The following is a 16,180-nucleotide window of genomic DNA, read 5'->3' as shown; positions in this document are numbered from 1 at the left end:
ACGTAGTAGTTCCCTCCACATCTATCCGAAACAAAATTCCCTCCCTCTTCCCTCGTTTTCTGCTTTCGCCTTCTCTACGCCCTAAACTCTTTCGTTCCCCCACTTTCTCTCTCTAAACCCCACTTTCTCTCTCTAAAACCCTACTTCCCTCCGATCGTTTCCCATTTCCTTCTAACTTCCCCTCCAATTCCGATTTCCCGCTGAAACCGACGCCACTTTTTCAGGTCAATGTCTGGTGGTGGTGCTGGAGCTTCTGACCGTGGCTCGCCGATGCCGAGGGAGACTGCCGGAGCACCGAGTAGACCGCCATTGAAGCGTCATCTTGCGTTTGTCTCGACGAAACCACCATTTGCACCGTTGGATGAGTATCGCAGTTTTGCCGCCGTCGATTCTAGGAAAGCCTCCGATCACGTGACTGAAGCAGTTGTTATCAGATCTCCGGTGAGTTATTTCTGTTAGTCTTTCTGTTCTTAGATTTTGCTTCGTAATTGTGTTTGTTTATTTTGCATCTTCAGAATTGTGAACGATAGGATAGTTTTATCTTGCTGTGTGTTTGTGATGTTTGTTTTGCGATTATTTTTTCTTTTTCTGGAATTAGTTGGATTCGTGTTCATGTGGTTTTGATTTTGGTTTATCTGAGTGAAATTTTGATTCCGTATTTAGGTGATTTTTTTTATTAATATCACGTGGAAAAGTCGCAAAAACTTCCCAGCCAACCCCGGATCCAAACTCAATTTGGTTAATCAGAATTAGAGGTCTTTTATATGGCTTTGAACTTTCTCTAGTATGTTAATTCTATGCAAAACTGTGTCAAAAACACTTTTAGTGTATAAGATTGTTGTACATTGGCATGTTCATTTGCAGTCTTGCTCTTGAACACATGTTTAAACTCTTTAACTGATATAATTTGTTTGCTATGTGTAGTTCTCTGTAGCACCTATACCTCTGAGAAAAGGTGTGTCGGTGTCCGAAACCGACACCGACAATCGTACTTACGTTTAATTTATTAATTTTTGTAAATTATTACCGGTGTCGACGTGTTAGTGTTGGTGTTTGTGTTTGCGGTCTCCATGCTTCATTCATTAAGTCTGAGTGGTAATGCTTACTCAACAACTTCTTTCATTCATGGCTTAATATGATGAAATTGAATTGCTTAATGTTATAAACTTGTAATTGTATATATATCAAATATCAAATGATGAATTGCTACTTTTGCTTGGTTGATTGCATTATTACAGCATTTCAATTACACATATATAAGAATTTATGCATGTATCTTCGATCATCTCTTTTTGTTTATGAACATGATGGTGGTGCCAGGTCATAAAGCGGAAGAATGGAATGAATGAAAGTGAAGGAGAATCGCAAAAGTGGACTAACAGCCCTGGATACACTAATGTAATCAATAGTCCCTTTAAAACTCCATTGTCTGCAAAAGATGGAAGGACAAACAAGTCTAGGGTTTCCAAAGAAGGAAGATCATGTCCTCCAACACCTATCTCAAATGCTGGTCAGAAATTCTTCCCATTACGTTCCTGTTGATCTAAGTTCACTATTTCCCCATTTGAAAAGTTTTTAGTGCTTGGAGACAGCTTATGTTCAAATTGTAGTTTGCTTCTTCCTTGTTGTACCCGAACTTACCGTTTCTGATAACATGCAGGTTCCCCTTCTCCTCTTACTCCTGCTGGTAGCTGTCGTTATGACAGTTCCTTAGGTAATTCTGGAAGCAATTTTAATCAACAAGCTCTTCACATTTCACCTTTCTGATGTGTACGACTACTGTGGTTATTTCTACAAGAATAAACATGACAAAATTGTACTAAAAAATTCACAGGTCTCTTGACAAAAAAGTTCATCAATTTGATCAAGCGTGCAGAGGATGGCATTCTTGACCTAAATAAAGCAGCAGAAACTCTGGAGGTCCTTTTTTTACACAAAAGATTATGACCAAAATATCAGTTACTTTTTCTTTCTGTATCCTGTATGTACTTAAATTCTCCTTTATTATAGGTGCAAAAGAGGAGGATATATGACATAACTAATGTTTTGGAAGGCATTGGTCTCATCGAAAAGAATCTCAAGAACAGAATACATTGGAAGTAATATATGATGCACTCTTTTGTTATTTTTCCAAAATATATACATTTTCTCTATTGTTTAACTTAAAGTTTAGATGTGTGTGTTAAAACAAGATTCTTACATCAAATCTTATGGCATGCAGAGGAATTGAATCTTCTACGCCTGGTAATATGGACGGTGATATCTCTATGCTTAAGGTAAGTGATATAGATGTTGTTTTCTTGAGACCTGTTGAAACAAGGAACTAATTGTTATATAAGACATGGCTCATGGATATTCGTTTACATCCAAAATGTCTATTTGCTGCACATAACATTTACTGGCTCCATACTCTTGTTGGTCATGTTCTATGTTTGTCATGGTTGATGTTTTCGATATTAGAAAGGATTAGTAATGAAGGGTAGCATCAATCCTGCTGTGACAAGGGCAGATATTTGACTTAGTGGCCCTAGCAACACGAGAAAAGCTGTATCTGAAACTGTAATGAAATAACTCTCCCTAGCTCACCAAGGCCCAAGACTTTTCTGTTTTAACGGAGAGTTCTAGAATACTCCACAACTCGGCAACTTGTGACATAGTGGCAACAGACACATGCTGATGCAAACTCCTTACACTAAATGCTGATGCACAGTGTAAACCAGGTGCATTACTTGCGGCCGTGTTTCACACCAGAATTGCTCAACTGCAGCTGCAGAAAGGATTTGTGTGCACGGGCCCGTCCACGCTGTCCACAACTTGCTCTTTTCCTGCTATGAACTGGAAGTTTTTGCCCAAGACCTTGTGTTTTCCGGTTAGAATCTCGTAAACTCATTGGCAAAGGAGAAATTTAGAAGAAGGATGTTGCAGGAAGAAATGAGGAGGGAGGATAAGAAAGTTTTAGTTGTCTTATCTTTATCAAGAAGGTGGCAATATTTTGGATAACAATAGGAAACATTTTAAATTTACAGTTTTCAATATTGCACTTTTTGGAAGTCCAATGATGGGCCACACTCCTCTCCCTTTTTTATTCCTACACCCCCTTTCAATGATTATGAAAAACAACTAAAAGTCCTCTCCCCCCTCTTTGCAATAGTGGCTATCCTGCTACCACTCTACTGCTATCCTGTTTTAGGGCCTGCTGCTCTGCGCTGTTATCGAGTACGAACACCATAATCACTCATGGGCTAGTATTGATTTTAGGACCCCTTTATTTGGATACTTCATGTTATCATAGGCTTATAAGGCGCCTCATCTATCTTACTATCATGTGTCTAGAGGTCACATACTCAATGCATATTCTAAGCCAGTTCATGCAAGAACCATGACATGGACATTGTGTCTAGAGCTACAATGTGTGTTCTTTGATATTTAAAATCCTCATTTGCTCGATGAATTATCTTTCTAGAGGAGAATGAACCTTATTGCATATTGTGACGCAAATTGGGCTTCTTGACCGTTAACCCGAAAATCAGTGTCATGTAACTTGATAAAACTTGGCCCAACCCACGTATCTTGAAATACTAAAAAGAAGACTATTGTGTCTAGATCCTCTAGTGAAGCCGAGCATTGTGCCATGGTACACGCCATTAGTGAAATCTTGTGCCTGTGATGCTTGCTTCCATATTCAGTATTCACAATTCAATTTTGAATCTCCTATGATCCTTCACTCTGATAACCAAACAATTCTTTGCCTTGCATCTAATCTGTTTTTTCACGAGAATCAAAGACAAATAGATTGTCATTTCATCTGTGAGCATATGCAGATGAGAGCAATATCTACTGCTTCTGTCTCAACCAAGCATCAGCAGGCTGACATAGACACAAAATCATTGGGCACAAATAAGTTTCGTAAGTTAACAATCAAGTTGGGTGTTTATAATCCCCATGCTCTAACATGAAGGAAGAATGTGGACAGTGTCAATATGCTATGTTGTGATAAGGATAATGTTTCATTTTTATGTTTTCTCATGTTTATAAGGGTGGGGATTTAAAATTAAGTTTGATATTTTGCTAGTAGTTCTACTTGTCAGATTATGTATATCAAGTTGTTAGAGACACATGTGGGCATATGTAATTATGTAACTCTAATCAGTCAAATCATAAATACGGATGTTTTATATCAATTAGAATGACTTGGTACTTTAGCAGCATAGCCTGATATGAAATATTGTTAATTATGTTGCCAGCCTTGTGGCTTTGACCTTGTAGTTATGTTGCAATATATTGTTAATTATTTGTTGGCCTTGTGGCTTTGATTTGCAGTCAGAAGTTGAAAAACTTTCTTTGGAAGAGCAGAGTCTAGATGATCAAATAAGGTTATATTGTTGCTTTGCATTACTAAAGGAAGAAATTTACTATTTCTTTGCTGTTGTTGGCTAATGCTTTCAAACTATTATTATATTATGCACAGGGAAATGCAAGAACGGCTGAGAAGTTTGAGTGAAGATGAAAATAACCAGAAGTAATCTCCCATTCAGTTCTTAGATTCATTTTTCCTTTGTCCTCTCTTACAGAAGGAAACATATTCTATTATTGGTAAATGATAAACTTAACATATTTTCAATTACTTTTAGGTTCCTTTTTGTGACCGAGGAAGATATTAAGGGCCTACCTTGCTTCCAGGTGAGTTCTTTGTTTTCACATTGCATTCCATCCTGTTCCATTGTTATTACGAACATTGTTGGTTCTCCTTTCACGTTCTTATTGAGGTTTCTCTTTATTTTAATACTTGTGCATTTCTTATAGCAGAATGAAACTTTGATAGCAATCAAAGCTCCACATGGAACCACCTTGGAAGTCCCTGATCCTGAAGAAGTAAGTTTAGGGAATCAACTGATGAAAGGTTCTTGATCTTTGTAAAACTAGTATTTCTGATACATGATGGAAAATTATTGCTTCCATATGCATTAGGCCGTTGACTATCTACAGAGGAGATATAGAATCATTCTTAGGAGCACAATGGGTCCCATCGATGTCTACCTTATCAGGTATATTACCTTGGCTATTATTTATTTATTTATGGGGATTGCTAATGTATTCCCACTTAAAGTTAAGAGTGCATTGGCAATCTAATCCTTTTTCATTTGGACAAAAACATACCTATTTCTACTTGAAAACAATTTAGAATAGTGAGTATAATGGTAATATAATATAGTATTACACATTTTTAAGGATAAATGCAAATGAAAAGGTGTAGGTTGCTAGTGTACTCATTTTAATTTTTAAGGAGTACATTAGCAATTCCCTTTATTTATATATCTATTTTTATCTCTTATGTTGGCCATCTAGAAATCAGAGTATTACATTGTATTTCACGTGATATTTAATATTTTCACATGGTTATACTTTTTGCTAGTTTTGTAGTATATCTTTTTGATAATGCATTCTCCATTTAATTTTGCAATTTTTGAACTGTTTACAGTCAATTTGAAGAGAAATTTGAAGAGATTAATGGTGCTGAGCCCCCCATGAGCTTACCTCTTGCTTCAAGTTCAGGGTCTAATGAGCAACAAGTGACGGAAATGGCTCCTGCTGAATGCAGTGGTAACGGACTCGAACCCCAAGCTCTCCTCTCTTCCCAGACATACTCTGATCTAAATGTTTCCCAAGAGTTTGCTGGGGGCATGATGAAGATTGTCCCTTCAGATGCTGATGTAAGTATATCATAATCAAGGTTTGGGGTTTCCCCTTGCTCTTCATACTGGGATTATGGGCTGCACTTGTGTAAATCCTTCGTATTGATCAAGTTCTTCTGATGTTGTCCTTCAGTTGTTTTTTCAAACTTGGCATTTAATGATTGGTTAAGAGTGATTCCTTGATGAAATGCAGTGGTGCTGCATTTGTTGCTAATATTTTTGGTAATTTTTGCAGAATGATGCTGATTATTGGCTTCTATCAGATGCTGAAGTTAGCATAACAGATATGTGGAGAACAGATTGTATCCTTTTTGTTTTCATGCCTTTCTTTGATCCTTTCTCCTTTTTCTTCATCTGTCTTATGTCTTATTTGAATTAATATGTATGATTCTTTAACTCCAGCATAAGCTAATGTTGATTGGAGTGGAGTGGACATGCTTCATCCTGACTTTGAAATGATCTCGAGGCCACAAACTCCATCGCCTGGACTTGCAGAAGCACCACCGACTGTAGCTAACCCTAATCAGAGGTGATTTTGATTTGTTTACTATTTCTATGTTAGAAAGCATGGTCATTATCCTCTGTATTGAGGGGAAGCTACTTCAATAGAGTAATGTCTAGCCTTGTGATTGTTGAGGATGCTGTCGGAGCTGTTGAGTCTTAAGCTGAGAGTTCTTACTACCCTTCAAGTAAATCATTGACCCTTTCTTGGGCACAAACTAGTTATAGTAGACATACTAAGCTCATGCAAAGTTTAGCTTGGAAATTAGGGAAGTTGGAAGGAGTATTATTACAGAAAATGTTGGTAATGCATCAAATGCAAGGTAGGTAGACTCACTGATCAGTATTAGTGTCCGGACATGTTATTAGCTATATTTGAAGCGAGGCATTGTGGGCCCCCTTTTTTTCCTTCTTGAAAATGAGAAGCTGCTATGCAGATGTTGACCGCAAACAACTGTAAGGGTGCATTGGATATTGTTAGGACAGGACTGCCTTTATTATTCAATTATCATTTATGCTGATTGTAAACGTTTCAGTGTCTGCTGATAAAATTATGTCATTTATCATCCCAAATTGCTCCAATTTTTTTCAAACATTTTGTTCTATCTTTGAGATGTCTATTGCTTGAATGCTTAAACATGTTGGAACTTCTGATAGTTTCTAAAGAATCTAGGGATGGGACCATCTGTTATTCATTTCAAGCATATATAAGTAGTACACATTAGGAGGGGAGAGATACATCTACATTACACATATAGCTTCCTAGAGTCGGACAACCCGAAGTAGATCTATTAACATGGCGTGACATAAGAAAATGGTCTAACACAATGCCAAGCAAATGACCAATCCACAAATAATACTCCCCCGTGACTCAACCTTAATTGATGATTCTTCTTAAATATCCTAAATCTCGACCTTTTTACTCTTACATAGTCTATTAGATACTACTTCCGTTTTTTATTATAAGTCGCTTTGAAAGAATATTTTGTATCACAATATAAGTCGTTTTATAATATCAATGAATCATTAATGTTATTTTTTCCTATTATACCTTTAAATATTTATTAATCTCTCTCATTTCAATTATCTCAATTTATCTTTTCAATACTATTAAAGGACAATTTTATAAATTTTTTCATAATTTATCTTTTTCATATCATAATTATTATATTTTTTAATACGTGTGAAAAGTCAAAAACGATTTATAATAAAAAATGGAGGGAGTAATAAGTAATATAGAGGTTTTATATAGTAACACTGAGAGGCGGTGTTCTCCGTAGGAATAAAAATATCCAAATCACTCAGAATTCACCTATTTTTTAACATACTCAAAAGACAACCACTATGGCATTGCACTCCTTTTGTTTGCAATTCTGGTCCAATAGGAAATACATTCCTACAAACTACCACCAAATTTTCTAGACTAATGGGGCGTTCATCTTCCAGATTGAGGACCATTTGACTGAGAATTAATAATGGCCCGGATCAAGAAATTTTTATCAATTATTAACAGACTAAAGGCCACGAAGATCACGAGACCAACTTCAGCCGTCTTTCTTAGACGTGATCTCGGTGCATTATCCATCTTGTGGAAACCTATAAGGCAATAGAAGATAATTTCACTTGATATGGACTTTTATGAGTTTCAATTCGTTACAATTGAGGACATTAATTTGTTACAGTTGAGGACATTCATAGAGCATGGTTTGTTGGATCCTGAAACCTGAAACCAGGAGTCTTAAAGTTATCCAAGTAAACTCTTGACTTCAACATGCAAATCCAACGACAAACTCATGTGCAAGTTTGGATTCACATTATGGATCTTCCCTAATAGATTGGAGACCAAAAGCATTATTCGAGATAGCTAATGGGATTTGAACACCTCTTTCACTCGATGATGCTACCAAAAATTATATATGCGCAGGTTCTTGTAGATCAAGAAGAATTTCGCACCTAAGAAGAGAATTCTGTTGTGACACACATTGATGACAACCATACCCCACCCCTGATTACCACTGAGGCATAAATCATTCCTGAAACACAATTGCCAATTGATGAAGGTTTTACTACACCAAGTGAGTTGCAGGTAGAAGACCATGGTGATCAAGGCCCTTTTAGTGAACTAGTAAAGAAAGATATTCTTGCAATTAGAATTTTTTTAAATGATATTAAGAAATGTGTCTGAGCCTAATTCAATCCTATAAAACCGTTTTGTAAGATGAAGATTGTCCCCACTTATAAAGACATGTTCATGCCACTTAACAGTTACACTATGGAGAGTGGGGCGGTGTAAATATTGTCGGGATCGGTCGCTGGTAAAAAATGGGGAACGACTGGATCAGGGGAGACACTTCTGTCGGTAGGGTTAGTTTGTTGTAAGGTCGTCAGGAACCATAGCGACGATGACAATAATGCGGTTGTGACTGCAAAATTTTGAAAATTGATGTCGGAATAAGTCACGATAGTCTATGGAAGATAAATCGGAGTTATGACACATTTTGTAAAAAAAAATTCACTGGAAGACAGTGAATCAACCAGGTAAAGCACGATGAAGGGTCGTCTCTCAGTAGGCTCTGGATACCATGTTAAAAAATGTGGTTGAGTCTAATTCAACCTTACAAAACCTTACAAAACATGTTCATGTCATATATTGTCGATGTGAGATTTTTAACAAATGATTTGATCGATAAAGAGCCGGGGATTCATAAAAAATCAGAGACACATGATGGCTTCACTAGATGTGTTTCCAAAAGAAAATAGAAATATAAGAATCAACATGCTCAAAGTAAGAATTGGAACTATAAGACCAGTTCCAGAGGTGATACCAAACAGTTTCACATTAAGCTTATCTTTTGAAACATTAAAAGGTTTGACAATGCAAACTCTTAAGTTACCCTTAAAAACTTATGAAACATCCTTAAGCCTCACTTTTTTTCTTCCTAACTGAGCCTATGATTAGATTTGGTTAAATTAATTCAATGTTTTGGAAGAGTATCGATTTAAGAAGATTTTCTATAAGTTTGAGGGGCCCAGTGAGTGGAGGCAAGATTTTAACTGTACAATCATATTTGCTTATAACCAATGTACTATTTTGTCAATCCATTATTGTAACACAATTTCATTTATTGATGTAGTTTATGCTATAGTACAAGTTGCCTTAGAAGGAGATGTCTTTGGGTTGATCTTCATTATTTGTAAAGTATTAACTTAAGTCCTTGAATATTTCTCGGTGATTTCAATGATATGTTGAGGGATCTCGAGAAAATAGGTGGTAGGCTTCCTTTTCAACTATCTTGTGATGACTCTTTGGCTTAGACTAATGCCAATTACTTGACTCACCTAGTCATAAGAGGTCCATAATACACTTGACATAAGTTATTTTAAAAAAGAGAATTTTTTTAATGCACCCTATATATTTTTTAGACACCAAGCAAAAATACTGAAATGTCCCCTCAATTTTTGGAGATGCATCTCCGGACGCACCAAATACACATTCAACGTAGGTCATTATGAGTGGCGTTTTATAAGATGTGTCTTTTTAATCCCAAAGATGCATTTTTATAATTTTACCGTAGATGCATTTCCGTAACGTATAAACAATAGTGGGAGAAGTAGACACCAAAAACATGTAATTTTTCAAAATAAAAATAACATTCATAAAATAAAATAAGCATTACATAAATGATTTCAACCTAAAATGCAACATTATACTTCAATATCAATATTCCGGTGAACGCTTCAACATCTTTACAATATCGAAATCGTTGCTTCCAACTCGAGCATAATTTTTGTTTCGAAACGGAAATACGTATTCCACACAGCTCTTACATCTGCATCCGTCTTGAGTTCAAAGTTGTTGAATTCAATTTTCCCTCTGCTGTCAATCGACGATGAACAGTATTCGAGCTTCACAATTCTTCGATTGTTTCCGTAAGGTAGGAAATGATGGATTTCATATTTAATATCTGCAAGAGATGTGTACTCGTTGAGTTTAAACTTTCGTTCGGGTGTCGCGCTGGAGAAGGAGACATTTGTGACATACCAATTGATTTTTATTTGTGACATTTGTGACATTTGAGATATTTTCAATTTGTGTGAAATAAGAAACAAGAGATCTTAATTTATAGAAACTGTAGACAATTGTGGACCATTCAAAACTTGACATGTTGATTTCAGAGATATATCTCTGGTTATGCACCCTATTACCTTGTTTCAGTGATGTATCTTCGGAACCTCTCCTGAACAGATTTGAAAACAAAACCTTTGAAACAAAACTTTTTTTTGACAAATGAACAAATGTGTTATAGGAAAGATAAAAAATGTATTAAGACAATATGACAAATTGAATATATTATACTTCATTAATATTGAGACACAATTACATACACTTATTTGTCCGGCTAAACACGAAATTAAAATAAATTGAAACATTTGTCTCTGATTAAATTTATGGACGATACCCCCTTTTACTTTTGTGCATTTGATTCTCTTTCAATGTTGCTCAATTTTTGGAACTCTTGCATCATTTCCATAAAATAGTCCGGCCAAGTCTCGACTTTTGTTGTTGAATGAGCCGTCCACTCCGGTGATGTAAGTAGTATATGACATTCTGGTTTCAAGTAAACTTGAATAAAATATTGTGATTTTGAAAGCCACCAAATACACATAATATGATCATTTGGATTTTGAGGTGGAGCGGTACGCAATGAGAAAAAGGTTTCTGAAAAATCGTATCGTGTAAGATCAACACCCCCTATCGTACACACATACTATGAGGTGACCAGTTTCAGGAAAATACATCTATTTTTCCTCCAGTACCGATCCAATAAGGTAAGGAACAAGAGACTCATAAACTTCATCAAAGTGTTCTTTTTTTTCTTCGTATAGTCGTGTGTATAATTCTTTATGAGTCCTCAACTCTTGGATAAGTTGATGACATGAAGATGTATGGTTATCTTCTCCTTTACCGAGTAAAGTAGAAACAACTCAATATCCACAATTACCGTCCTCCTCAACATTGACGATCCGCTCAAAGTATTTGTGCATAAAAACCAACATCTCGTCAATGAATGAAATATTTGGTGGAGGGGGCGTAGGAGATGATTTGCTAATGTGAGCTCCTTTGAAAATACTTTTGAGATTTTGGAGTTGGTCAGTCCAATTTTTTTTGTCAACATGTTCAAACTAAAAAGGAGACTGCACCGTTGAGTTGTCACTTAGTGTAGGCTTGAGCTTCTTCAGAGCTTCTTTTGTTTTTACCGGTTGAGAGGGTGGTTTCAAGTCGGTGGTTTCCGGATGAACAATCTTCCTCAATAGTTCTTGGATGTGGAGTTTCATGTTGTCACCGACTTTCAAAAATCTCTCTTGTATCACTTTTCATTCGGTCAAGATAGAGATGTTCGATTTACCGTCTTTCATGACACCAGATTCATCAAACCTAAGCCTCTTCCAATGATTGCAAATCTCATCCATTCTTATCGGACTATCAAGTTTCACCTTTTTTGCAATAACACAAGCACATGGTAGATCATATGTTTTTACAATTGTGCATCCACTCTTTGCGTTATCGGAGCCTACATTAGCAGCTCGTTTAACCTCGTGAAAAATATAATTCAAACCCGCTCGAGATATGTTGCTGACCAACTGAGAATAAATATTGTTGTCTTTAAATCCGTGTTCCAAAACTGTGATGCTCTGACTAAATTATGTTTGTATCTCATTATGCTGGTTGTAAATCATTTGGTTCATAGATTTCCAATCTTTACACAAACCGCCCTTACTATTTTCTAATCAATTCTTCAATATAACATGGGTAGGCTCAACTCGGTTAGTTGTTGTATTTTCAGGGTGTCTAATCTTATCAGTCCAAGTACAAATAATCTTCTCCTTCATCTGGTCAAGAAGTGTGCTTTCAACATATTTCAACAAATCAGAATATTTTTCACACACTTTCCTGAAATACATAGCAGTTCCATGCATCTATATTTCTCGCTTCTTTCGCACGTCATTATCATAAAAACACATCTTCTATCAGAACCATTATCAGACATTTCGATAACCACACCGAATCTCTGTTTGAAGGCCTTCATACGAATCCATTGAAGCATTTGGTCATAACATTCAAACTCTTGCTCATTTTTAAATTGGTTGTCAATATCTACCGTCTTCACAACAACACCTTTGACATTCAGAGACACAACTTGTTTGGGAAAAACATCGGGGTGCACCATATGTAATGAAAACAATTATCACATAACAGTAAATAAGCGCTACTGTTGAAAACATAGTTGGAAAAATGAACACAAATTAATACCGGAAATGCATTTCCGAAAAAGTTCATACACGTTCCGGAGATGCATTTCCGGAAGAAATGCTCGTTTTTTCAGACAAAAAACATGATTAATGTGAGCAATGCAGCTTGAATCAAATGATCTTTACCTGAAATTAACTTCTTTAGCTATTTTTGATGTGATGAACCACAAGATTGGAGATTTGGAGTGAAAATATGGATTGAGAATGAAATGATTTTTGGTGAGGGTTTGTAAAGAAACATAACAATGGTTGTGTGATCATGCAACTGTGTGTTTTATCAGATTATTTCGGAGACATATATTTGAAAATATCAGACATGTAAAGGTGACAAAACATTTCAAAATCCCGCCCAAACTTCCGAAGATGCATCTTCGAAATTTCCACTGAACTGATCAATTACGAATATTTTTTTGAAATATCCCATAGATGCATCTTCGGGATTAAGAAAACACATCATATAGGGCGTCACTCAGAATGACCTATACTGTGTGTGCTTTGGATGCGTCCGAAGATGCATCTCCGGAAACAGAGGGACATTTTAGTATTTTCGCGTGGTGTTTAAGGAACATATAGGGTCCATTAAGAAATTCCCTTAGAAAATGTTGTTCAAAAACTTGACAAATCAATCCACAATGATGTTTGGTTGAACCATTCAAACTGTGTCAATTGCTGCACCCCCTAATCAAGTCTTTCCTCGACCACCACCATATTTTGGTGTCATGAAGTAACAGTATTAGCCATTCCACTTCTTTCGAGTTTTTTTTCTCAAGGTATGACTATTCAAGAGGATTGCAGAAGATTGGTGGTTGATAATTGGAACATACCTGATAGGGGTAGCTACATGTTTATCTTGCAGCACAAGCTAAAGCTTCTTAAGCCAACTTTGAAGAATTGGAATAAAGAGGTGGTAGTATTAATACAAAGGTGAATTTGGTTATGATTGAGGTGGATAAAGTCCAATCCATGGTTAACATTACTGAAATAAAGAGGTCTTTAGTAACATTAATACAAAGGTAGATTTAGTTGAGATTGGGGTGAATAAAGTCCAATCCATGGTTAACATTGTTGGCTTCACTAAGGGTAATGGATCTTGAGCACATCTTAAGTTGACTAATGCTCTTACTTTGCAAGATTAAGACCAGTTTTGAAAAGAAAAGGCTTGAGTTCAGAACTTCATACGAAATTAGCAAACATTGTTCCATTAGAGCCATCAACCCAATTTTAAATCCAGAGTTAATCTCAATCGGTGCCAGCGTCCATCTCGGAGATTTTAGCAAAATGATTACATGGTTTCATTCTTCCAACTGATACGCTCGTGGAAAAATAGAGGTTCAAGATAACTCGGTTATTGGAAGTCAGAGCCTAATTCTCCTTAGTTTCTCATCCAGAACAATGTGATCCTTGGTGCACTTTCAGTACACCATTACTATCTACTATACCATCTACTGTTTAATAAGGTGAACTATATAAGGAAAGAATATACAAAGAATATAGTAAAAACTGGATAAGTGGCAACTCAAGGGGTAGCAACAATGTTCCCAAAATCACAACCCAATTTGAACAGAAACACCAAATCCTAAAAAATATTATTACTACCGAAGATATCAATGGCGTAAACGGAACGGTAGAAACGAGAAGATCATGAGAAAGTGTTTAGGGTTGAAAAGTTTGACTTGGAGGGAAGTGAAAATTAGTATAATTATAATTTTAAAATTTAATCAAAATATTTATAATATATTTTTATATTATTTTTGTTATTGATTTTTAAGTGAAATAAAAAATAAAAAAAAGTAATGAGAAGTTGGAAACTATAGGAGTGTTTATGTGTCCACTTGTTGGGAGGGAAGTGAAAACCGTGGGAAAAAATTGAGGTAAATTAATGTCTACGGTGAAAAAAATTAATAACATTTGATTGAATTGTTTTTAGTTATATGTAAAAGAAGTGTATGTGGCCGATTTTATGGTTACTAATTATCGGTCTCTAAATTTTTATAACGACCAATCAAATGGCTGAAAAGTTTTTGATTTTGAACCTCGAAATATTGGTCTCTGATTCCGTCTTTACTGTGACTGAAATATGTAGGTCTCTAAATAGGTCGTTATAAGCGAATTTTCTAATATTGTTACTTCTTAAAGTATGTTTTAAATTTGATCATGAAAATGGAAAATATTATTGTCTCTACGAAGTTCACACAAAAACAAAGTGGAACCCGATACTATCCTCTTTTTTTTTTGTTGAGAAAATCGACAAATTATGATTACAAAGAAAATATCTTCTTTATTTATAGAGATACTAAAACCCTAAAACCCTAATGCTCTTATTTTACACTTTTTCAAAATAAGTCAATTTTTATTTAATTAACTATTTTAATAAAATAAATAATTAAATTAAATCATATTTAATTTAATGAATTCTCAAATTACATTTATTCAATTAAATCATATTTAATCAAATAAAATAAATTATATATGTATTAATGTATTGAACAATTTACATCCTATTAATACATAAGTAAATTAAATTTTATTTAATTTAATCATTCATTCTGCTATAAATATTTTATGCACTTGACTATATGAATTCTCGTAGCGTTGACAATACATGTAAGTATTGAGCAGTATATAACAACACAACAATACTACCCAAGTGATGATAATGTCGTCTTTCTATGCTAATGTTCATGTATGGAACTACCCTTTTGCCCCTATATTATATTGAAATCGAGGCATAAAATGTGTTACCCATCGTATAGTCCAATATTATATTCCTTGATATCATAGTATACTTGATAACAACAAATAAACTCAATATCTCATATTGACTTATTTGAGCATGACCATATATTTTATAGTCATACTCGATCAAATGCCCATAATAAAGCACCCACAAATCATATTTATGGTCATCCTATTACGAACAATTTTTGATTAGCAATAAAATATTTGATTCCACACCTAAGATCCATAGTGGTTTTAGTTGAAGAGTTATATACACCACTATCAATATGAGAATAACTTATGACACTTACATAACATAATATTTAGTATTCTCATAATTGGTCAATCTAATATAAATATTAATCAAAAGATTTATACATATACGAAGACTTGATATCTCATATCCATATATGATCATTACTATACTCATATAATAGTCTCTCACTACAAAAAAAAAATCTTAGAAATTATGACGGTTTTAATAGGGCAGTTGTGTAAAACCGCCACAATCGGTATAAAGAACCGCCTTAATAGACTATAAATAATGGTGGTTTTATGTGTCAAAATTTACAACAATTTCCCCACCATTTCCCTCTATTTTTAATTAGCGGTCACCTTTTTCTAGCATTTTTCTTTTCTTCTATTCAAGTGGACCACACTTAATTTTTATTAACATTTTATATTTTTATTTTTCAATAACATTTCATTTTCTCTCTCCGCCTAGATAAAAATCAAACAAATTCTCGCCTAAAAAAACCTAGTCACTTAAAAATCAAACATTTAATATTTTTAATAGGTTATGGATGAAGCTTACTTTAATACTATCAAGTAAACATTCTAAAGTGCAGTAACTCTGACTTTGTTGAAATTCAAGTATGATAATTTCATTTGTTTTTGTGAATAGAGAACATAACCTGCAGTATGATAATCTCATTTCTCTTTGTGTGGGCTAAAAG

At 34.9% G+C, this 16,180-nt stretch overlaps 1 protein-coding gene across 2 annotated transcripts; it reads left to right on the top strand.

The window, feature by feature from the left end:
- Nucleotides 1-6,776, top strand: LOC127091035 (transcription factor E2FA). Of its 2 annotated transcripts, none has more exons than XM_051029539.1 (14): nt 1-441; nt 1,321-1,510; nt 1,661-1,714; nt 1,835-1,920; nt 2,011-2,099; nt 2,222-2,276; nt 4,321-4,373; nt 4,469-4,519; nt 4,632-4,680; nt 4,804-4,872; nt 4,969-5,045; nt 5,480-5,711; nt 5,929-5,995; nt 6,102-6,776. In XM_051029539.1, exons 1-14 carry the CDS (start codon nt 229-231, stop codon nt 6,224-6,226), a joined length of 1,410 nt encoding a protein of 469 aa, XP_050885496.1. In that variant the 5' UTR covers nt 1-228; the 3' UTR covers nt 6,227-6,776. The 2 variants fall into 2 exon arrangements, with proteins under 2 accessions (XP_050885496.1, XP_050885498.1); XM_051029541.1 differs by having other exon boundaries at nt 2-441; nt 4,807-4,872.
- Nucleotides 6,777-16,180: the final 9,404 nt, after the last annotated feature.

The sequence above is a fragment of the Lathyrus oleraceus genome, chromosome 6, assembly GCF_024323335.1.
Source record: "Lathyrus oleraceus cultivar Zhongwan6 chromosome 6, CAAS_Psat_ZW6_1.0, whole genome shotgun sequence".
In the NCBI taxonomy this organism is placed as follows: Eukaryota; Viridiplantae; Streptophyta; class Magnoliopsida; order Fabales; family Fabaceae; genus Lathyrus; species Lathyrus oleraceus.
The sequence above is the reverse complement of the archived record's forward strand: the minus strand, read 5'-3'. Positions and strand labels throughout refer to the sequence as shown.